Source organism: Serinus canaria, chromosome 3 (assembly GCF_022539315.1).
Source record: "Serinus canaria isolate serCan28SL12 chromosome 3, serCan2020, whole genome shotgun sequence".
Taxonomy (NCBI): domain Eukaryota; kingdom Metazoa; phylum Chordata; class Aves; order Passeriformes; family Fringillidae; genus Serinus; species Serinus canaria.
Genome location: NC_066316.1, coordinates 79,780,441 through 79,805,425, shown reverse-complemented (window position 1 = coordinate 79,805,425; position 24,985 = coordinate 79,780,441). Strand labels below are relative to the sequence as shown.

Sequence of the window (24,985 nt, the reverse complement as noted above, 5' to 3'; positions counted from 1 at the left end):
CACTCTTGTAGTTTGACTTGCTGTGTCAGACTAGCTTAAACACTTTCTCAGAAGATACCAATCTCCCTTTATGGTTTCATTACACTGGAAATTTTTCAGATGTGCAAAGGGCAAATCTTTCCTGGCAACTGAACTAAAGGCATGGACCTCTTCCTCCAGAACAACATCATCTCCCGTGAAAACTGCTACATGTATTCCTCATCTATTCTGGATGGAAGAAGCCTTCAAGTCGCCCGCAGGGAGAGCTCCCAAGGTACAAATCTGTGGACCAAACATTAATCAGTGTGAAGAATAGGCCGCAGCTCTCTCAAGGACGTCCCATGACTTATGCCACTAGATGCCACTGTCGAGACGAGTTTGGTCTTCGATCCCGCTTATCCGAAAATAAATTGAACGAATGGCAAGATATATTTCTAAGGAGTATTTTGGATAGCCTTATTCTTAAAACTTGAGGGGAAAATACAGTCTGAGAAACTAAAATTTCTTAGCGAAAATGGTAAATTTTCCTGAAGTAGAACCAGGGAAACATATTTTCAGACTACTGCAAGTAAATGAGTTCATATTGTATTTAGCTGTTTAAATAGCTATGGTACTATTTAGAGACAGAATGAAATTCTGTCAGCTACTTGCAAGTGTACTCAAACATTACAGAATCAAAACTAGGGAGAGAAGTTGGCATGTGAAATTTCTATTTCATTTGGCCAAGAAAAATTGTGAGTTCTCCCCTAGTTTTGCTAGTCCTCTTATCTGGGAATATATATATGCTTTCCTCACTGAGCTGAAAAACTTCTATTCTTTCTCATGTGAAAGACAGCTAATAACCAATAGCCAGGAGAAAAAGAAAGGCACTGATAAGCTGGACCATTCTTTCATTTTCTTTTTCTAATAATGAAGAAAATAAGAGGCTTCCCATTACTCTGAAGGTATAATATGGAGTAGGCAAACTTGCAATCCTATTGCTAGCTCTTGGAAACAGAAGTTATCCCTTTATCATGTGCAGTTCTCCTGACCCAGAATGTGTTCACGTGATCCCACATTTTTTTGGTTTTGTAGTTACCTAAAAAGTTATTCTTTTGCTAAGTATTATTCAGCTCCTGCCCAAGGTACTTGCAGGCAGCAGGACCATTTCCAGGCTTGGATAGGCTAGCAGAACAGGGAGACTGACCTGAAGCATCAACTGAAAAAGAGTGACACTGCAGTAATTCTGATGCTGGTTTGATCAAACATGGAACTGTTTTAATTTGACATCATTTGGAAGTGAAATAAAAAGACTTGTGATCAGAATCTATAAGTGGCAATTCAGTGAATGTTCAGTACTTTGAAAACTGAATTAAACCTGAAGTATTTGAAATTCAAAATTATGTTAAAAATGCAAAAACATTCATGCATTCATTCATTCTTCATTTTTAAAAGTATTTTTTACCATGCATACATCTTCCCTGGCTGTTCCTGCTTAAGAGTTTGGTCAGCAGTAAACTGCTTGCAGAACATGTGGCTGCTACTTCTTGAAAAACAGCCTTATCAGCTTGCTCCTTGCTGCTTTTTTTTTTTTTTTTTTTTCTTAAGCAGAATAAACTTTTTAGGGGAGATTATGTAGAGGATTGGATTAAGTTTTTACTAAGACAGTAAGTATCATCTCAGATCTGTGAAGATAATGTAGTCCCACATCACTAGATCTACACTGAAGTGATGTGGATTTCAAAAGTACTCCTCTTTTTCATCAAAATCAGACCAGATCTTGTTTTCAGCAGAGCCTCACAAACCTGCTTGTGCAGAGACAAACCCGGCAGAGCACCTGCAGCAGAGACATGGCAATAAATGTGTAGGACAGAGGACAGGATGGAGAGGCAGGAATCTTGTGGGCCAGCTATGCAAAAAGAAAGAAAACGTGGAATACATCACAGTCTGTTACACAGCTCACCTCACAATTCTAACATCTTTCTTATCAGCCATAACACTGGAATAACAGCATAATACTATATAATAATACTAATAATAGCCCAGACTGCAAATAGATGTTTGAGCAGAGGTATGTAACATTTCCAAGGTACGTGGGAAAATGCTACAAAATCACTGTGAAAGCCAGGAAGCTCCAGGTTGGCTCACTGTACTGGTTCTGTTTCAGCCCTTCACATAATGAGAGCGTAAATGGAATGGGGACTGACAAGAGTACAGCCTCCTTGTCCTGCTAAATAGTACATGAAAAGATTATGTTAAAAAGAAATTACAGAATAAAATGGATTTTAAAAGGAAGAAGGACTGAAAGCAACTCTCAGCTATAGCTGCTGGGTATCAGTTTACTCACCAATTACGTGGTTAAGGAGACCCCAGGGGCCTGCCCTGCTGGCTGGCTGTGGGGATGGGATCCGTGGCTATGAGACCTTGTGAGTTCTAGGGGGGGACCCTGCCACTCCAGTTCCCAGCCCTACTGTGCCCTGACATTTGCTTTATCTTGAGGAAACTGCTCATTTCTCTCTGAACATACCCATTTGTATTTCAGGTATTCTTCCTTGCTCTCTCAGCTCTATTTTTATAGAAAATAGAAAGAAAGAAACAAAGATCATTTTTCATGCCAAAGCTCATTAAGCAGACTTGGTTCAGCTCCCAAGCAAAAAGAAAAGGCAAAAAAGCAATGAAGGAGCCTGTTTTTCCCTATAATTCAATAGCATCCTTAAAGAACCAACCTTTAAAAACCAACCTGAAAAATTATTTTTGTCTGTCTTTTAGTTGCCTTAGTAAAGAGTTTGCAGCCATGTCTCTTTCTTATGTCTTGGCCCAGCTATATGGCAGCACAACAAAATCTTTATAATCTTCTTACCAATGCAGGCGTGTTTTATACTACATGGCATTATGCTATCCTTTCACCAAAGCACAGAAAAACAAGGCTGGAGAAAGATACTCAGAGGTGGTATTCTGAGGTAACAGACACATTAAGAAATTTTAAAGTGACTGGTGTTGCACAGCTGTGAAAGGGATGAGACACAAAACACAATTTCTGCAGTAAACAAGCCTAAATAGAAGGGATTTAATGATATCATGTAGTAAATGTGATGATTCACTGGTAAATCTGTAAAGACATTGATGCTACAAGCCCTCCTCAGGGTCCTTTTCTTTCTGCAGCCTGCTTTTATATGACTTAAAGCTTTGTATTCAGTCTTTTTCAGCCTGAAAGATTACAGCCAGATTTTTCTCAACTCTGTCCAACAAAGAGCTCTGTATTACCAGTACAGGCACTACCCTTTGCACAGCAGCATTTGCCATATTTCACACATAGCCAAACACCAAAGCCAGCACAGCTTTATGGAAAGGACAAGCTGAAGGGGAAGAAAATACAGAAAACTTTTTCTATAAAAGCAGCTTCTGAAAACTAAGAAGCTTAATTTGTCTGCTGCAGTCTTTAAAGGAGTATCTCCCTTTAACAGCTAGTAAATCTCTGATCTGGGACTCAGCTGCTCATCGCATAAAAATGGCATATGTCGCTGAACCTTCAGATGCCTCAGCACCTACAGATATTCTAAACTCATAAGCACTCACAAAGAATTGTGTCCAGATGGCATAAGACTTAAACATAGTTTCTCTGTCTCCTTGGGACTTGATTATTTCCTGCCTTGCTCTTTAAATTGCTTTCACTGTTTGTATCTTCTAATTTATGTCTCTGTAAAGCATTGTCATTTTGGTAAGGTGAACTCTACACACACCTGTAAGTGGCTGCATAGGATATAAAGTAGCAGAAGATTAGGTCTGTGGTTCCAATCTGTCCTGCAGAAGGAAAAACAATCTAGAGATGAAAGGACAATAGGAATTACCAGCTGCTAGGACAAAAGATAAACAAAACCATTATTCTCCCATCAGTCAAGAAAGCAGAAAAAAAATTCCTGTGACCTTATGCACTTCATCTCAGATTGCTTTTCTCAGATCCTAAAATGTAGCTAGCTATGTTATGAAAGGCAGTCCATTAGAATGTTTTAAGGAGTGTTTCCTGAAAGCATATGAACAAATGTCATCCTGTTACCTTCAACAGAGGGCTCAGTCACTCTAGCAAACAGCAGTAATTCATTCTATTGCACACTTACCTGGCACAGCAGGTACAGCAATGCCTACAACAATATAGCTGAAGTGCCAGGCATTTGCCTCATGCACCCAAAAAGCTGGTGGGGAGGTAATTCTTCTCTTAATGCAAGACAGAATGCTACCACATCTCTTGTGCTGTGAGAGGAGTACTGAAAATGTTAATGCCTCTCAATGAGGAAACCAGGCTATCAACAGCTGCCTGTTGTGCCCCTTGCACAAGGAGAGAGGAAAGCATTCCTTTGTCTCCTGGGGCACATGACAGCCTCCCCATAAAACTACAGCTGCTGGAAAAAGTTCAGGTTTGTGACTCTCTAATGTATCTAATTGGTCCTTTCTTACCATATCTGTAGTGCTGTACATGCAGCAGTAGATATTTATAGTGTTTGTGCATAGTTCAGATTTACAGATATGCAGCTTATAAAATAATCTTATATACTAGTGCTAGTCAGATTTTTTACATGCTGCCAAGCAAATGGGGCTGACTCAAAGCCCTACAGATATGACCCCTTTCACAAGCCATTTTACCTCAGAATACTTTTTGTCTCCCATTAGATCTATCCCCCTTGCCAAATGATATCAACATTTTAATTCTCTAAAACAAGAAAGCACATAAATCCCAATTCTCCTTATGAAGGGCTTAGATAAAAATGGGAAAAGTGGGGGAAAAAAACCTGCACAAGTTTGTAACAGTCAGCTTGTTCAAAATGCAAGTTTTGAAGCTGTCCTGTGAGAAATGATGATACTAAATAAAACCCTGATTCAGCTGAGTTCATAAATCTGACTATTACTGTGAAACATTAACACTAAATAGATCTGCTACACTGTCTAGAGGCTGCTAGTGAGTTAAAGAAAAGCATTGGACATCTCTGAGATGCTCTACACATTATCAGAGAAGCTTTTTAACAGCTGTAGAGCTACTTTGTCCAGAAAGGGAAGTATCAGAGGGTCATGGAAGTTGTACATACATTTCGGATATCAAAGTACCAAAAAAGAAAATCATCATTATTAAAATGGTGTGTGATCTAAGAGGTGCAATCTAGTGAATAACTTTAACCAGGATCCCAGAAAAGTCCAGAAACGGAAGTGAAAAACTAGTGAGGAAGATGAATGGGTTAAAAGAACTCAGCACTAACTCTGCTTGAATAGAATCAGTGCTCTCCAGAGGAAAAATGCAGGATGCTTTCTTTAAAAAAACAGTACCTGTTATCTTTTTTTATTCATTACCAGTTTTCATAAATTAAAATTTTCTCAAGCTGTTGAGAAATAAGCATTGCTTTATTCCAAGGATATCTATTTTTATTACTCTTACACTGAATAACTGGCAAGTAGAAATATTTCAGTTGATACAAATGCTAGTGCAGGGCTGATTTTCTTTCTGTTTCTGTATAGACAGTGCCCACTTTGGAGTGCAGCTCCCTTCCTGGGACTCGACTAGGAGCAGCAATGTAACATATGGAGCTGTTTGTAGAATCAGCATTGAAATTTAGTCAAGCAGCTTTTGTAATTTTAAATTTGTTCTGACCCAGCAGAGTTATTCCCGTTCTATAATTAAGTTTATCGTCACTGTAATAAGAACCGTATCTGAGGCTGAAGAAATGTTACTTTAGCAAAAATGAACGTGATAAAAACTGCCTCATCAAAAATGGAAAATGCTCATGTTAACTTTTCAAAAAAAAAAAAATAGTAAATAAGTCACCTAAGCTGTTGAAAATAATGTTTTTACCTATTTTCACATTATTGTGATTTTTCAAAGACTATCTTGTAAGCAAAGTAATATATTTTATAATGCACTTAGAATTGCACCCAAAATAATTTCTGCCCATTGCAACAAAGGCAGACTTTTACTTCAGCTCCACGTAATGCATCTCTGGGATTCTTAAGCTGCCAGGTGTTTTATATAACATTCTTATGGAAAAAGAAAAAAGAAAACATGTACTCTGTTCCTATAAAAATAGCAGGTCTCATCATATTAACACAGCCAAAGCAATCTCATATGCAAAAGAAATGAAAATAGCTACAGCAGGTTGATAAGGAGCAACCGGTATAGGAAACAAAAGAAGACAACATAAGTGATGAATTTTGAATTTTGAATAAAATGAAAAGTTCTGATTAACTTAAAATTTACGGAGTCTGAATGCCTCATTGATTGCCAATGCAATCTGACAGTGTGTGCAACAGCCCAACATAACTTATCGACACAAAAAAACATTTCCATGTTACACATCATGATCAGGTGGGCAAATGTCACTCCCAGAGAGGAAATAGTAAAAAAATGGTTAGGAAAAAAATGTGCAGTGGCTGAGATTACAGCCTAAGAAAGCCACATGCAAAGGCTTTCTCCTACAAATCTCCCCTCTTCCCCGCAGGCTGGAGTTATATACATGGGACCATGCTCATTTACAGAAAAGCAGCATAGATCCATGAGAAAGTGGTTTTGTACTAATCCAAAAATATAAACGAGCCTGAGTGTATAAATATAAGAGAGGTTAGATTTCCAGAACAAGAAATGTTTTATTATTGCATGTAAACCACTGAGATACAAAAAGTCAGTTGTAGCCTTAACAAACTAAAAATACTCCTATCAAAATTCACTTGACATCTCATCTTAAAAAAGTCCAAGCCTTTAGCAAATATAATTTAAATGAAAAAAATATGATTTGTTCAATCTAATCCAAGTTTTGATGTAAGGTTATTTTTTTAATTAATTGAATGAAAAATTAGATCTCTTCCCCATCCTACTAAAGACCTTTCTTACATACAATTAGCACATGCCTTGACAAATTTAGCTCTCTTTTATTTTGAAGCTCAACATTTGATCTTTTTACACACTCAGTATTGCTTTTTACAAATTAACTTTATTTTTAGATTAAATAATTACAGCACTTTTAGTTTTCTTTCAAGAAGAAGCTACCATCAAAAAGTGATTATGGGATACCTTCTCCCCATTCATGTTTCACTATTAAAGGCATTGCCTGAACAATTGATAAACCTTCTTTAAGAATACATTTGGCAAGGTAAGACTTGAGATTTAGTAAGCATAAATACATTTTTTCCTTATAGATTGTGTAGAAAAATTTAGTCAATAACAAATATTGCTAATTGTATATTTTCCATATTCCCAAGGAAGATATTTTGATATTATATCTAGAATCTTTAATTTTTGAGAAGTGAAGCTCTACTTATCAGGAATCTGCAAACAGTATATATTTGCCTTGTAGAGACACCAACTGTGAATATTGAGGACAAGAATATCTCTTTAACAAGGAAATAGTTAGAAGCCCTACAAAGTACCTTGACTTAAGAATTTAGTTACTTACAATGGATGAAGTGCTTGGAACTTCAAGGTAAGCGTTTGTAAAAACTTTTCCCAATTACTTCTTTTACCCTGTTTTTTTTTTTTGGGTTTTTTTTTTTTCTGAATGAAACAATTCATCATCAGACAGAATCTGAATTCATATGCTGGTGGATTATTCATCAGTCTATAATCAATTAACCTGGAAAAAACAAACAAAGTACTTAAACTGAGAAAGAAATGAGTTACAATTCTTTCGAAAAACCTCAGAAATATTTGAGATAACAAAATGATTGTTCTAGCCTTCACATTTAGTATTGCCAGTGTAAATGACAAAAATAGAACTTGAGAATTACTTTATCCTATCTGAATAGTGAAACAATTTAATTCTGAGCTGCAACATAAGTAACTTTGTAATCAGATAAAAACATTTCTACAGAGCTTCCACTCCCATTAAAAACATCTGCAGAGTGTCACATTACCTGTGGCTTTCAAAACTGCATCATCTCTCTCATGTACATCTTAGTTAAAATGCTGGTCCTAGTCTTTTGTGACAGCTTTTCAAGTATGTTTTCCCTCTCTCCTTACACATGCTCATTTTCTACCCTGGCCAACACTTTTTAAAAATAACCACACACCATCCAGGGCAAATATATAAATAAGCAATGTTCCATCATTATAGAGTTAGTTTTCCACTGGGTGACTCCAGTGGATTCTAGGTATGATAAAATACTGTTTCCTGAAGGAAGATAAGAATACAGGATTTTGCAACAGATCTAGCCAGCAGTAGATGTCCTAGCAGCATTAAATGAAATCTCATCTGAAGCCAGTCTTTTTTCTCTTGTATTTTTCCAGCAGTTGACTTTGCCTTTGTTCTCATGCAGCTCTGAACTGTGAATTGGCAGCATGAAATTGGCAAAGTGAAGGCATTTTTCAAACTGATACTAAATGATGGACAAAATGCCAACTGACTACAGATTTAGCATTAATGGCATGCAGAAAATCTACTACTACTATATGTAAGCAATAAATTATGATCCTCCTAATACTTTATGAGTTTTGGTCAAAAACACAGTGAAGAACAAATGAATTTATTCTGCCCTTTTTTGGTTCCCCTATCACCTTGCCTGTCTGTTTCCTGGATTGCAGCAGTTCTGTAGAGGTACGTGAGTTAGCAGTTTGTCCATGTCAGAAAGAAGATGTTGACTGAAAGGAACAAATAAAATATTGAAAGCACTAAAAAAGGAGAACACTACTTTTCTGTCACTGTAGAATGGTAAATTAAAAAAAAAAAAAAAAAGAAAGAAAAAAAAGTTTTACTTGCAGCCTCAAAAATGCCGAAGTGTTCTGCATCTCCCATTCATTTGAACAGGAATATGTAAATGTAACAAGTAATGCCCCTGTAGTTTTGCAAGTACTAAAAGCTTTCTTTATCACATTAAAATTACTATTAAATACTGAAACTGATTTCTATTCAAGAAAGCACTCATAGCTTAGTACAATTTATTCTAGCTTAAATGCAGCCATGACCTCCATGCCCAGTGTGATCAATTGTCAGTTATGGTAAACAACTATCATCAGCAACATCTATATGAGAAACAATAAAGCATAAACAGCACTGAACATTTCAGTGCATTTTTTTTCCAGTGGGACCTAAAGATGATTTAACTATCTTAACTACTGCTTCCCAGCCATTTTCTCCAGCAGCACATTAATTTTCAAGTGTCATGTTTATATACTTGGTATTAGCATCCCAAACTTCAGAATATTTCAACCTCACCATAAAAGAAACAACTCTTGCCATCCTGGATCTAATTTCATGTCATAAATCTCTTCAAGCAGGAAATCCTCAGCAAGAACACCTTGGATATGTTATCTTGTATCACCTCCATTGCAGGCTGTGATGCTGCCATCTTTTCCCCACTCTTCCGCGTTTCCATTTCTTCCACTTAGGGGAACCTCTGTATCTGTGTGTCCATAATGCCTTGAGGTTATAGACAACTGGAAACTGTTTTTTACAATTACTTCTTTTACCTTGCCCTTTTGTGGGTAGGAATTGTAGAAAAAAGAATACGGGGACTGAGAGTCTAAGTCTGTGCTGTAGGCTGTGACTGTTCTGTCCCCAGTGTGAGTCAAAGCAGTCTCAGTTAGTTTCTGCTGCCCTCAATATCCACGCCATAAATTTCAGGTATATATGATTCACTCTCAAACTAGGATTCCTTTCAAAATGTTCTATGTCCATGCCCCATCTTCTTTAGAGGCCATCTGCACCCAGAGATGGGAAAGAGCTTCAGAAAGCCATTTTACACCCTATAGGGCATTTTGTTCTGAATATGACACAGGGAGGCCCTAATGAAACAAAGAAACCATCCAACAAATTTTTCAGAAGGATTTTGCAGGATATATTGTGCAAGTGCATTTCCAACAGTTTATTTAATAACATCAAGCATACCAAATGGTTCTGAAGTGTTTTGCAAATATATGGAAATTTAAAATTAATGTGTTTAGCATTATATTATCTACAGAATTTTAAAGGCAGGAAATCTTGAATTTCTTAATAAATATTTTAATAGACCATATTCAGATGGCAAGAGAAAGTCATTGCTACAATTGGTTAAAAATAGAATTTCTCCCAGAAAAATGTTCAAATACTTGTTCTTGTTCCTCGTTAATAGTATTGTATGGAAAGATGGGTCAGAAATAGATCTAAAATATCAAATGCTTTCTGTTTCTTCTTCTGTTCAATACCTACAAATTTAGACATTTCATAATTTTGTCCCCTTTATTCTCATCTCTGTCTCTCTCTGTTTTATCACAAAATGTAAACAGACTAATTAAGACCACATCTTCACTTCCATTTTTCCCATTCTTTTAACATCCTCTGTTTGAAATCGTTCAGAGCTAGAGAATGAAAAGGGATGGTGTAAACTTGTAACTATTTTACTTTTTTTCCTTCAAAATACTAAGGATGCATGATTTTGTTTTCAAACTTTAGGTTGAAACAAAAGAATATTTCAACAGAGAATATTTTCATTGTAAAATCTCCCAAGTGAAAATAATTGGCAAACAGTACTCATGTTCATAGTACTGAAGATTTTTAAGCTGTGGTTCATGAGTCCCTCAGCCACAAATCAGCGGAGTTTGGGAAAAAATATTGAAGAGTTCATGTTTGAACAGAATTTCATGTCTATCTTCAGAAATGTGTGTTGGCCACAATAAAAAACAATATGCTGGACTAGGCAGGCTTTTCCTCCAATGTCATAGCAAGAATTTGGCTCTTTGTTTGGAACTGAAATTCTTTCCATTTTACATTCAAAAATAAGAAACCTAATGGGGTAGACCTCAAACCTTTTACAACATTGAACTGGTAATTATAATAGACTTTGCAATGTAAAATACATTGTTTTACCCATTAAAGATACTAAAATAGTTCAGCCCAGTGACATTAACTTTCCATGGTTAACTGGTGAAGACATGCATCATGCTTCACTATTGCACTAAATCATTAAAGCTAGCATATTTTTCAGCATGCAAATTTAGCCAAAGAAAGCTGAGGTCTTTTAATCTGGACTTTATTTTACTGGAAAAAGAGTGCCAGAACAGACTACAATTATATGCTCTACATATAATTGCAGAGGATCTTGTGATTCTTGGCTACAACATCACAAAAACAGAGAAAGAAAAAATTAAGAATGCATTTCTTAAAATCACTAAAGTACCACATTAGTTTCCTTTTACCTTTTATCTTTCACCATAGTGGACTGACAGATAGATATAGAACTTCCAAGATATATAAAGATTGGACTCTAGTAAGAGCTTCTTGAACTGAAGTAATAGCCAGTAAGTGTTCACAGCCATGAACTAAGGGAATGAGATTACCAAAGTTACAAGAAGCAGTCAAGAAAAAACAAGAGTTGCCTTTCATACAGACAGATTTCACATACACCCACGGCCGTTGTGATATCTGGGACTCTTTTCAGGCATGACAGAAATATAAGCATGTGTTAGAGTCATGTCTTCACCAATTCATTTAGCTGATTGCAGCATAGGGAACATACTGTGGATTCTGACATGCTTTCTATAAAAAGGCACAGTAAACTACCACTAATTCAGGGTACTAAGGGCAGAATTCTATAGTGTAGGCAAGTTTATTTTTTATACTAAGCATGTATTTTTGTTTCCTGAATGTCATCCAATCACCTCTACCCACCTTGAAGTACTACAACTAGCTCCCCTCTTCACTCAACTTTAGCCTGTTTTGAAACAGAGGTGTCTTCTGTAGCCTTTTTCCTTGGTCAAGTCTTTCCCTAAGATTTAAAATTTATTTCAGTCTTTCCATATAAGGCAGCATCATAGCCTCCAAGGCACTTTTACTGCTCTTTCTTTCTTTCTTTCTTTCTTTCTTTCTTTCTTTCTTTCTTTCTTTCTTTCTTTCTTTCTTTCTTTCTTTCTTTCTTTCTTTCTTTCGTTCTTTCTTTCTTCTTTCTTTCTTTCTTTCTTTCTTCTCTTTCTTCCTCTTTCTTTTCTTTTCTTTTCTTTTCTTTTCTTTCTTTTCTTTTCTTTTCTTTTCTTTTCTTTTCTTTCTTTTCTTTTCTTTTCTTTTCTTTCTTTTCTTTTCTTTTCTTTTCTTTTCTTTTCTTTTCTTTTCTTTTCTTTTCTTTTCTTTCTTTCTCTTTCTTTTTTTCTTTTCTTGTCTTGTCTTGCCATTTTTTCCAGTCATAGGATGCCAGAATGGAATGCAGTATTTCAGGTGTAGTCATCAATACTAAAGGGGAAGGAAGGTATCATCTTCCTCCTTTGTTGACAGAATATGACAACTCCACAAAAAAATTACTGTATCCCTTGTTCCTCCCACCCTCTTCCAATCCCTAGGAATGCATTCCTTTAAAAACATTTCAGCTGTAGTAACCCAGAAAGATGCAAAGTCTTGAGCTAAAGATGGAGAAGGACGAGAAGACAAAGAAAAACAAAGAGTTCAGTAGAAGAGGATTCTATAAACCTACATGTGTCACAGTGGTCAAATGCAGGTAACAAATGATCAACAATCATAAAGGAAAAGAAGCAGGGGACTGATTTACCAAGCTTTTTAATATTGTGTACTCAATCATACTTGTGAAGGAGAATCCTACCCAGGCAGAGAGGTTGCATTTTAAGTCTGCTTTGTCAGATTGTAAACAACGACACAATGTGTAAGACAGGGGAGAATCAAACCCCATATGTTATCAAATCTGCTGAGCCTTTTATATGCCTTTTTTGGTTTTGTTGGGTTTTTTTTTGTTTGTTTGCTTGTTTAATGGGGAATTAGTAAAATTCAACTCTTCCCTACAAAGCCTTCCAATTTCAACAGATGAAAATGTTTTCATTAAAAAGGCTTTCCATGGAAATACTCCCAGCTTGCAGTTCTCTGTGGTTAGAGCTCCCACAACCCTGAGTGCTGGAGTCAGCCACCCTTACTTGCCAGGGAAGCAAGGGCAAGCTGGGAAACACCTCTGGCACCACGAGTGGCTGCAAAACCTTGGCAGAGCACTGCCTATGGAGTGAGGAACGAGTGGGACTGTCGAGAGAAGTGTGAGGAACACATTGGCCCAAATTCCCTGCAGATCTGGGTTTCTGCTTTTCAGAGACAAAGAAGAAAGCAGTATATTTCAGCTCTCCATTCCTTTCTCCACTACACCTCAAGCATGGCCCTCAAGCATGCCATCCTTTAAGAGTCCTCTAGAAAAACTGGAACCCAGCACCTCAATACAACATGGTGCCTTCCTTACACACTGTAACAAAGACAACATTGCCAGCTGGTTAAAAAACCAGCATTTTGAGTCATCATCAGCTGGGAGTGACTGTGTGTAGCAAGGCAGGTCACCATGGCCCAGAGCAATACTAATCCAAGAAATAATCTGCTCAGCCAATTTCCCAGGTTTGCCTTCAGACATCTAGATTGACATCCTGAGAGGACACAAATACACAACATTTCTAGCTGAAGCCTACCCATATTATCTACCCTGCATTGTGAATCAGAGTAATAAAGAGTAATCAGGAAGCATGCCATTCAAGAAGGACTAAAATCAGAAGGCGTATTTTGTAGAAGGAAGAGTTTTACTCACTGTAGGGATTTACTCTAAGTAGAATTTTTTTGGAAAATAGCCTAGGTCTTAGAACTACACTTGCATACTTAAAATTAGAAAAATGAAAAAGAAATTGCCATTTTAAAATCCATATAGGAGTCCAGCAAAGAGAGCTTAAAAGTAAGATATGCATTGTTCTTGAGCAAAGAAAAATAAAAGCATGATGGAAAATTTAGCCTGACCTGTTTAAGCATGTTAAATTCCCAGTTATATTGTGATGAACTTGTAAGCAGTTATTCAGCTTGGATCGTGTTGCAGATACTCTACATGTCAGAGCATGCTGAGCTGGAGTACGGGCAGAGGGATAAGCACACAGTGCTTGTCTGGAATACAGCAAGTCCTCCTCCCCAATTTTTTTCCTAGTACATTCCTGACTCCAGGCCTGGTGGCTAGTTTTGGTGAAGGAAGTCACTATTGCTTCTTTCTCATTTGAGTAAAAGGTTTTAACAATAAAACACTACTGGGAAACCTGGGACCAGCTAAAGAGTCCATCTTCAGTTTCAGCAGTTTTTAGCATTGCTTACATTCAAATGGGGGCACTTTGTCTCCTATGGTTCCTTCTATTCCCAGCTAAGCATGCAGGAGTCTCCAGAAATTAAAACAGTGCACTGACACTCAATTAACATATTTAAAGACTCCCCAAAAAGGTTACTTTCAGCTAAAATAATTTTTTCTGTTAGTTCTAGCAAACTTTATGTTTTTACAGTATTAAAAATCAACATTCTCTGTGTTAAACTCACTTTCATTTTTTCAATATTTAAAAATGGAAAGCATACAAGAAAATGCAAATATAGATTCCTTGAAGATTGTCTTCTGTACAGCTTCAATCAAAAACTATCATATGAATTTAAGTGCACCTAAAAAGAAAACTGGAACCTGACTGTTTATGGCTGTGAACATGTGAATGCTGAATAAAATTCAAACAAGAATTCAAGGTAACATTTTGTTGCCTAAGTAGTTTTATGACACAATCTTAAGGATTCTGATGGTGTTTTTTCAAAGGAAGCCAAGCCTCAAGGAAAATGGGGGTCCCTTGGAGGACGTGATGGATCTGTCTATGTGAGGAAGCAGAGGAACAAGTTGCAGCTTGTTCTTCCACTTTTGTGGGAAGATATTTTTGGTAGAAGAAAAGAATTCTGGTCTCTTTACAATTGCTCACTTGGTTTATTATCACATTATAAGTACCCTTCCAAGGTCATTTCCTATGAAGGGCTGAGTATCTTCATGGAATGTTGAGGCAATGTAGAAACATTTCATGGATGAAACAAAAATGTCCCCATTGATAAAGAAAATTAAAAAAAAAAAAAAAAAAAAAGATGACCACTCCTGCATGGAGTCCTACCCCAAGTTAAAGTTATTCCAACTCCATGGACATCAGCTGCAGTCAGGCTACTCAAAAAGGTATCTAGCATTTTTTATATCTGTCCAAGGGGGCATCAAGAAGATTATTTAGGATGGGATCCATCTCAATGAGCTTAATTAACAGCCTTAAATTTCAGTATCTAAAATAATCTTTCAGATTTTCCTAAGGACAGTGGAGTGACATGAGCATCTACAAATTATACTTTATTCCTTTCTAAGCTGAGAGCCTTAAAAGGGGAATAGCAACACCAAAATGGTCAAGAAATGCAGTTGTCAGAGGCTGTCCACATGACTCTCTGCAGCCCCTTATGTGGGTTTTCACTATATGGAAGGTGAATTACTGGAGTACTGATTTTCAAAAGCAAGCAGATCTCATCACTGTCACATGAAGCAAGGTTTAACCTTCTGGAGAAGGATCATCAGAGGTTTCCTTCATGATTCCAGATGATCAGCACACCATCCAGGCTCTGCCTGGAGCAGCAGTCTGAAGCATTGTCTCAACCCCCACACTGTTTAACATGAGATTCTCAGTCAACCCCTGGAAATATCAGCCACAGGAACAGTTTCCTAATGGCAAATTAACTTCCAGATTGAGTCCTTTAGCCAAGACAACGTATTTTTAAATCCTATACTTTAACTCAGGCAGAAGTTTTGCATAACCTTTGTGCAAAAAACTATGAGATGAGATTCCATGGGCTGTGCAATGCAAATTCACAAATGAATCAATCATAACAGCCCAAACTGACCTGAATACACATCAAGGTTGGTTTTTTTCATTTTCCAAGTATATATTACAAACGCATCCACTTAGTATAGATGAATTCACCAGAAAGTACTTTTTTTTTTTTTTAATATGCCTCTAAGAAAAGTTGTTTTATTTAAACAAGAAAAGAAATCAGATGACAAGTAGTTTTCTTCCTCTTGCAAGCTTAAGCAGGTTTAGCAGGTACAACTTACTACTGCAATAATAGGAAAGAATAGGAAAATACTTGTTCTCTATTATTTGCATTACTGCAGCAAATTCAAGCACCTGTCAGCAAGCACTCCACAGAGATGGAAAGAATACATGGCTCCCCCTAAAGAGCTAACCTGCTGTGAAGGACCAGAGGCACAGTCCCATCTAGACAGTCAGGAAGAGCCTGAACTGCTAGGAAAACTATGGTCAGGACAATGAGCAGATCAGTGTAATTGCTCTTAATTATATTATTTAATTCAAAATGACATTGTATCTGAATATTTTATTAAAGTTATGTTTATGCTGATTAAATATATTTTCTATGATTTATTTTTGATAATATATTCAGTTATGTATTTTTAAAGCCATCTCCTTTTGGAAACTATTTATTGATCACTGAATTTTACTGTTGTCCAGTTGGACAATTCAGGGATGGGGGTGTTTGACTTTTTCAAAGCATTTTCATAGATTAAGAGAACAAGGTTTCATAGATTAAGAGAACTCTTACAAAATGCAGGATATCTTTACCTATCTATTTTTCTGAGCACTATACTAAGAGGCATGTCAACAACCTCTCAACTAACTAAAAATATCCTGCAATGTAGTGCCACTGCTTTTCTAACTCAACATCAAAGCAGTAACTTCCCAAAGTTCTGGAACTGCTAATGGGTCCAAGATCTCATTTGTATCACTCTTACTTCAGCCACTCCATATTTTCTTTTCTCCATAATCTTCATGTCAAGAGTGTGCTGCTCTATCAGCTGGACAGCCCTTGCCTGTCAGCCCAGACCCAGACTTTGCTGCACCGCAACATCACTGTCAGGCTAGAGAGAGAACAATCCTACAGAAACCGGTGTTTTAATTCATTATTCTCCAGATTGTGGGACTGATTTTATCAAGACTTCATACTGGATTCATCTCTTCATTCCCCCTACAGCTTTTGGCAGCTCTGAGATTCTTGCTGACTCTACCAAAAAAAAGGAACATAGTTAATCAGGAAAGCAGGAGTGTAACTCTGACATACGGGGAGAAGAAAATCTTGTGTAGGCAGTCAACAGAAGGATAAGGAAAGCCCAAAAGAGTCATCGCCTGAAAACTTTCTGTTTCACATTGCTGAAACTGGTTATTTGCATACACTGGTGGATCTTTTGTGTTAATTAGGTGTTATTTAATTATCTGAATCACTTTCTAGGGACCAGTGGCCAAATACAGCCTACATGGCAGCTCACACCATTCACTTCCTCAAATACCCCCTCTGTATGGTAGGGTAGGGAGTTACTTGGTTGCAAACCAGACTTTGTTACACCCGGCTAGTCCAGCCCTGCCAGGACGGTGCTGGGACAGCCAGCGACTGAAACATTTTACACGCAGACAGCTACCTACAGGCTTTTCCTCGCCGTAATAAAGTTTAAATCTCAATCTTGAACGGTCGATTTGCAGCTTCATTTCTTTTCTTAAAAATCACTATTATTATATATTTTAGGACCTCTAAAGTTCCTGGTGGGTTTAAGTGTAGTTTTGGTGTTATTTTGATTTGGGAGGCTTTTTTGTTTGTTTGGGGGTTTTTTTGGGTTGGTGTTTTTTTTTTTTTTTTTTTTTTTGCTTTAGCTTTGGAGCTCACTCGGTGTATTTTGCGGCTGCTGTTGCTCCCTCCTCTCCCGAAACACGATGCCTTGGTAGGCGGGCGGGGGCAGTGGCCGCCGGCAGCCGGCACGGCACCCCGGCGCTCGAAACCCGCCGGGATTCCCCATCCTGCCGCCGGCCTTAACGCGCCCATCGTGGAAACCGCGGGGAACGGCGCCCAGCAGCCGCGGCGGGGCAGGCACAAGCACGGCGCTGCGAGGCGGGGAGCGGAGCGCGGGGCTCTCCCTTCGAGAGGCGGGCGGGACCCGCTCCGCGCCCAGCGAGCCGAGCAGAAGCCCCGCATGGCGCGGCTCCACATGGCGCGGCCGCTCTCGGCGGCAAGGTGAGTCTCCGGCAGCACCACCTGGGCCGGGGGACGCGGGGACGGGACGCCGAGCGGACGTCCGGCGGCGGCGGCCGAGCTGGAGCGCGGGGGCGGCGGGCGGGAACCGGGCGGGGCGCGGGCGGTGGCTCCCCCTGACCGGGCGGCGCTTGGTTTTTCCTGCCAGCGGAGGCAGGGCCAGGCGCGGCGAGGGTGGGCGCGGAGTTGGCGGCAGGGCTGGGGTCAGTCGGCGGCGAGCTGCGGCGGAGTTTGTTGTGTACGCGGGGCGGGAGGTGAGGGACGGGGTCCGGGACCGCGCTCGGCTCCGCTGCGCTCCGCGGTGGGTTTTGGGGGCGGGAGTTCGTAGCGGCCGCGGAGCGGAGGGGAAGAGCCCCGGGGCAGGGACGACGGGTGGGGAGCCGCGGGACACGGTGGGCGGTGGCGGGTCAGACCCTCCTCTTCCCCTCCCAACTACGCCGGTGGAGTCGACGGCCCCGTGGGAAGGTGGCGGCGTGAGCTGGAAGTGGGCGAAAACTTGGTCCTCCGCGTGTTCTCCCGCTCTTCCGCGGGCCCGGGGCAATCCGGGAGAGCGGCGTATCGGGGGCGGGGGACGAGACGCGGGCCGAGACGCGGGCCGAGACGCGGGCCGTGGGAGGGCGGGTGGGCGCGGGCAAGAGGAGCCGCGCCGCCCCGCCGCTGCCGTCTCCCTTTCCTCCCCTGCCGCAGGTCTCGCTGCGGGAAGCGGAGCGGAGCCAGCCCCCGAGGGGAAACGCCTGCCCCCGACGAAAGGGCTGCCTGGAGACGGCCCCCGCCTCGCCGCGCCGCCCGGAGCCGCAGGCGCCCGGAGGGAAAAGTTGCGTGCGGGGCCGAGTCGGGCGCGATGCCGGGGCGCGGCGCGCTCTGCCTGGGGCTGCTGCTGCCCGTCCTGCTGGGCAGCGGCTCGGCGCAGCCCGGCAGCTGCCCGGCCCTCTGCGAGTGCTCAGAGCCAGCCAGGACGGTGAAGTGCGTGAACAGGAACCTGACGGCGGTGCCCCCCGACCTGCCGCCCTACGTGCGCAGCCTCTTCATCACCGGCAACCCCCTGACCGACCTGCCGGCCGGCGCCTTCCCCGCCCAGCGCCTGCCCGACCTCGCTTCCCTCAACCTCAGTGGCAACCACCTGCGGACCGTGGAGGCCGGTTCCCTCGCCCTGCCCGCCCTGCGGCAGCTGGACCTCAGCGGCAACGCGCTGGTCTCCTTCAGCCCGCAGGCCTTCGGGGAGGGCAGCAGCCCGCTGGAGGAGCTGGCCCTCCGCGGGGCCCTGCGCGACCACAGCGTCCTGCTCAGCCTGGCCGCCCTGCTGCAGTCCGGGACCCTGCGCAACCTCAGCCGCCTGGAGCTGGCCGACAACGGGCTGCTGCTGCTGCCCGCAGGCATGTTCACTGCCCTGCCCGCCCTGCGGCAGCTGGACCTCAGCAACAACTCCCTGGTGAGCCTGCGAAATGTCTCTTTCCAGGGACTGGGCCAGCTGCAGAGCCTCAACCTCAGCGATAACTCCCTGGGTGTGCTGTGGAACAGCACCCTGGCCCAGTTCCGCAGCCTGCCCGCGCTCCGGCACATCGTCCTGCACCACAACACCTGGGTCTGTGACTGTGCTATCGAGGACCTGGTAGTCTGGCTTAAAGAGAGCGACCAGGTGGAGGGCAAAGAAGCCCTGACTTGTGCCTCCCCTGACAAGATGCTGGGCAAAGCCCTTCTGAAGATCAATGGCTCAGACCTGAACTGCTCCATGCCTACAGACCTGCCTTCCCAGCTACAGACTTCATACGTCTTCCTGGGGATAGTCTTGGCTCTCATTGGGGCCATATTCCTCCTAGTTTTGTACTTGAACCGAAAAGGAATCAAAAAGTGGATGCACAACATCAGAGATGCCTGTAGGGATCATATGGAGGGCTACCACTACAGATACGAGATCAATGCAGACCCCAGGTTAACAAACCTCAGCTCCAACTCGGATGTCTGACAAAATGCCCCAGATGCAGGGCAGTGCAAAGTACCTATGCATGAAAAGTAGACTTAAGCTTTACCCTCGTGCTTGCTTCCATCTCCCCTGAAAAGTCTCAGACATGCTTGTAACTTGAGGGGGATATGCCTCCCTGTGATGTCAAGTTAATTTTTGTTTTGAGACACTGGACTGCTGAGCATGGCGTTCAGCTGTGTGTAGGAAAAAGCTGCTAATTATTTTCCTCCTTACCTGTCTGCACTTGTGGGAAATTTTTTTTTCAAGATGTCAAAAGAAAGAAAGGATTCTTTCTGATGATCCAAAGCCACCAGAGTTTGTAAAACGTTTACTGATGCAGACGCCATTCAACAAAAGCTGCCTCAACTTTTTTGGGAAAAAAAATGTTATGTTCCTCTGTGCCAGTTTTGATCTTGTATATCTGAATTGAGATGCGATGATTACATTTCATAGACTATCTTGAGATTTTAAAAACCAAACAAACTCCTTTTAACAGCTCTTCAGAAGGAAATCAAATAGCAAGCATGCACAAATACTGTATAGTTTTACATGTTAGGAAATTTATGATCTCAGTAAGTCTCTTACTATTTTGTAGTTATTTTTGATTGCAGTTTACGTGACTTGACAGAATTTTTTATACAAACTGCATCTAAACTCAGTCTGAACTGTTAAATTCAATAAACAGTCTTACAAGAACTGTCGTGTTTGCTGTTCAATGAGAGAAGTATGGACATCTAAGAATGTGAATAGCGCTATAGTCTCTGAAATAATAGCCCTGAAGTAGTAATATGAATAAAAATTTTTACAAATGTATAGCTTAGAGCCATAAATGTTTGACAACTTTGTGATGTATGCTAGGAGAATTACACTGAGAATTAAACGACGGGAGCAGTTTCACTTGGCACAAACCCCTCAGACTGCTCTCTTAATGCACCTGCATAATGTCAAGACAGATGCTAGGGTCTGCCTTCCTGGGAAGGTACAAGCTAATAGAATTTTCATAAGGTCTTCTCTACCGAATTAAAAAAAAAAAAAAACCAAAAAAACAACCAAATTAAACTGTGGAGTACGTAAGCTAAAGAACATTTTACCTGAATGGAATGGCCTATTACAAGAAACCATACTTATGTGTCCTGAACTAAATTAAATGCAGCTCAATCGTGCAGTCAGGAAGCTCTAGGCTTGTGCATCACTACAGCATTTATTATATTCCTGTTTGCTTTTTAAGATCTTGGTACTTGTGAGGTTCTGTAGTGATCTACATCCAATAACTTGATGGAACTTTACATTTATCTTAATGCATTTAACAGGTGCACTTCAGTATGGTATGTTGCTTGCTACTTGCTTGGGAATGTATTTTCTTGTAAATAGATAAAGCATGCAAAAGAGCCCTTCAGAATGCCTGATTTAAGATGTAACTCTGACCACATATAGAAAGATTAGCAAGAACCTTGCAGTGGCTGCCAATCATTAGTGCACTTTTTCTAATATATTTATGGTTTTTTAATGAAAAAAAATACACCACCTGTAAAAGTGTGATGTGACTTGATATATATCAGTTTATCTGTGGAGCTTTTTCCATGGTCACTGTTACTTGAAACTCTTGAGCATCCCTCAAATTTTACTAATTGCTGGCTGATTCCTTTTGTTTTAGAAAGAATAGATGTATACATTTGGTAAGAGCTCAAATATAAAATAGTCTTTAAAGTATCAGAAGAAATACAATCTATTTTGGGCATCAGTATTATTCAAAAGTGTTTCTCATCTTGCGACTTCAGACAAAGCAAGTAGCACAATTTGCTTTTGATTAATTTTCTTCTGCTTTAAATTGGATTTGTTTAGCAGCAGTGATTTTTTATGTACTTATGAGCATTTACCCTTAAAAGTAAAAAAAGAATGGATATTAAGTACAACTATTGTTTTGTAAATCAGTATATTTTGCAATTAATGTGGAATAAGTGATAGCATATTTTTCTGCTGTAATTTAAATGTATGAGCAATATCTGGTTAACAGCATATTAATTAAACTTGTCAATTCTTACAAAGCAGGCTGCCCGTCTGAATATTAGCTGCCCGTGTTTTAAGGATAGTGTGAAAACCCTCGTGTGAAGAACTATTACTGTTGCCACTATGCAAACCCTTCATACTTGGTACACATCAGATAGGTTATGTAAGAAGCTAGAATTTACAGTAGCTACGCAGTGTGCTTTGCTGTATCCGTTCTCCTGGAGATTATCAGCTTACACTTACCTGTACAGTGCCAAGAGGAGTGGAGCACCATCCTTGTTTAAGATGCTCCTGTAATATAATAGATAAAATATGTGCAAACCAAGCCATTTCTTGGGCAATTTCCTGAGTTTTGTTAACAGATTCTTTAAAGTAACTACAGTAAAAGCAATTATCCGTGATGTGTTAATGTAACTAGAGCTGTGTAAGGACAGGCAACGACTTTAATTGCAGTCTCTCACCAATGGAGCGAGTATTTGTAAAGTGGGCAAGTGTAACTGTTGTTGCTGTTACTACACATATTATTCTAAAGATTATTATTACTATTATTTTTGTATCTTAGTCAATGTAATAGAAATTTATTAGAAATCTGGTGATGGCTACTTTAAAATCATTTTTGTCATTTGCTTACATGTGTATTTATTAGGATGTAACATTTAGCATGTGTCGGTGTTGTGTTGGATGATGTTCCCCTGCAGTGTTTGACCAACAGTGAATGCTTTGGTGTTTTGTACAATGCATTATTTGATCTTAAATTCCCTTCCATAAACAGTGCTTGAAATTTGTTTTGCTTTTCTTTTACAAAATAATTAACAGTGGTACTCAGATGACACATAAAACCTCCCACACCACTCCATAATGTGGCTAAAAACGAAACACTTAAAAAATAATTTGTTTCAACATTCTTCTGAAGTGCATTTTATAATCCTGCTGGGCTTTGACACCTGAGATTCCAATTGACTCCTTCAAGTTGACTATTTCCAGAACAGCTTATTCATTCATTCTTTGATAAAACACATGTAGTTGTAAATACCTCTAAAATGTGTTTTGTATACATAAATCCCCTAAGTTCTGTGTGACATAGTTGTCGCTGAAAAATACCCAGACTATAAAGTAGTGGGTAAATCTTCATGAAAGGCTGCTCAGCTAAGGAGCAGAAAGGATCATTTTTCCAAGGTTTAGCTGCTTTGTTAAAGCTAGTTTAGTTGTAACAATGCTATAATTTTCTTAGAAAAATAGCACAAGGAATTGACATAGTTTTAATATATTTTATTAAAACACTTTGGATAAGTGATGTTGCCAGGTAAAAAAGTTCCCCAAATCTTCCTTTAACCTAGGTAGCTTTAAACTAGATAATTTTTATTTTGCCAAGCCATAATATTATCAGTAATTCTGACATCCAGAAAGTGGTTTGAAGTTTTGCAACAACTGCTTTAAATCTTTTCACTCGGGGTAATTTACTTTTTAAGCACTGGTGACAGTCCCCAGTGACATGGCAGCAAGCAGAGCAGTCTGTTCAGACCCGCATTCGGTTGTTGACTGAGATGTCACTGAAAACAGGCATGGCAAATTATTCAAAATATGACTGTGCTAGGATCTCAACTCTCATTATTCTTCTAGCATTTTCCCTGTGGTATACTCCAGTCCTTCTGCATCTGCATAATTTCTTTTTTGCCTCATTTTCTCAAGAAATCCATTAAAAAGAGTACCATGAATCTGCACAGGTAGAGAAATCAGTCTGACTGCACCAATATTTTGAGGTTTAGCATCTTTATTTCTCTTTAAGCCTTAATGTGGAAAAGAGCCTTTGTCAAAGTGGACAGAATGAAAATTTGATACGCACTTTTTCTTTCTCTTTAGCAGCTGAATGTTCAAGAAGAATCATTCATTCTCAGCATATGATGAAGGAAAATAGCATTTGGTAAGAAAAATGTTTTGGTTTCAAGCTTCCAAATGACATATTCTATGAGAGAAAGGGAGAAGCTTGTAAAGGAAACAGAGGTATCTCTTCGTAATGGGTCATCACTGGAAGTCACAATGCTATGGAGAGGAACAATTCCTGATTGAATCTGTCCATTATGTTCTGGTAATTTTTATAGGTTCGGATCAAATTTCTTCCTGTTGCTATAAATAGAAACATTTTGTTAACAAGTGGTGTCCCATCTTACAATATTTGCAGTGCAGGTGTTTCCACTGTGAGTTTCTTGTGGAATATAATAGAAGATTGAATTTAATTCAGTGCCTGCTGTTTTAATAATGACCAGATCAGGCTCATAACTTAATAATCCTTTTTTTTTTTTTTTTTTTTTTTTCAAATATGCTGCTTACAAGGGGAAAAGACCTTGGCTTGAAATCAAACAATAAAAGCCCAATAAAAAAAAAAAAAAAGGGGAGATAGAAAGCAGAACATTTGGAGAGTGCAGCATTTATCAGATACTCCACTCAGAAAAGAGAAAAACCACGTGGGAGCTGTGGGTCCTTTGGTGATACAGAAGTAAGTGTACTCTGTTAGCTTCCTAAGTCAATACAGCAGTAACAGGAAAGTGGTGCTTTATACCAACACAATAAACCTAACAGCACTTCTCTCCCACACTGAAAAAAACCCTACCAAGCCTTTAGAAGGAAGAATACAGGTTTGCAGTTTAAGTATGTCCTTAAAAAGGACTTTCACTTTCTCAACTGTGTTACAATTTATGTGTTGTCACATCCTTGGAAAACCTTGCTATGCCAGAAGTCATCTGTTGCGTAGGCAAAGCTTGAAATCAGTCTTTGCATTCCCAATGTTAGCCTAAATAGAAAAAGCAAACTATTAAGGAAATTAAACCAGTACTTTAGACAGCATATCTATGGTAAAGTTAATAATTTAATATTTGCAATTTTCAAAGTATTCAGTAGATAGCTTTTCCTATCTGATGGTAGGCTAGCAGAGAAACAGATTTGTGTTTCTAGTAATTATGCGTGAAAGCATCTGAATAAATTAGCAATATTTCAGTACATACGGTGATGAAAATGCTAGAAATCTTATGTTCTAGAATGTTTCACTGTTATAGAAATGTTAGATGTGCAAGAAACGGCTGCAACTTTCTGACTGAAGTTTGATTTCCTAATTAAAAAATATTCTTGAGGAAAACCCCAATAAAATATTTACCAGATTGCTTATACATGTTATATGTTCACCCTGTTTATTTTATTACTATAAATCCTTACAGATATTGAGGTCTTTACTAAAAGT

General features: G+C 39.6%; 1 protein-coding gene across 1 annotated transcript; it reads left to right on the top strand.

Annotated features, from left to right (window-relative positions):
• Window positions 1–141: 141 nt before the first annotated feature.
• On the top strand, window positions 142–22,527 carry TPBG (trophoblast glycoprotein). Its single transcript, XM_030236204.2, has 4 exons — window positions 142–253; window positions 17,411–17,768; window positions 17,906–18,040; window positions 18,474–22,527. The coding sequence occupies exons 1-4, from the start codon at window positions 142–144 to the stop codon at window positions 19,747–19,749; spliced, it is 1,881 nt and encodes a 626-aa protein (XP_030092064.2). The 3' UTR covers window positions 19,750–22,527.
• Window positions 22,528–24,985: the final 2,458 nt, after the last annotated feature.

Bases quoted from the DNA above. Each gene is read 5' to 3' on its own strand.
- TPBG (XM_030236204.2), top strand. From the start codon at position 142: ATGGACCTCTTCCTCCAGAACAACATCATCTCCCGTGAAAACTGCTAC. The intron at 17,769-17,905 runs GTGAGTCTCCGG...TGGCTCCCCCTG, and splicing joins CGGCCGCTCTCGGCGGCAAG to ACCGGGCGGCGCTTGGTTTT. The intron at 18,041-18,473 runs GTGAGGGACGGG...CCCCTGCCGCAG, and splicing joins TTGTGTACGCGGGGCGGGAG to GTCTCGCTGCGGGAAGCGGA.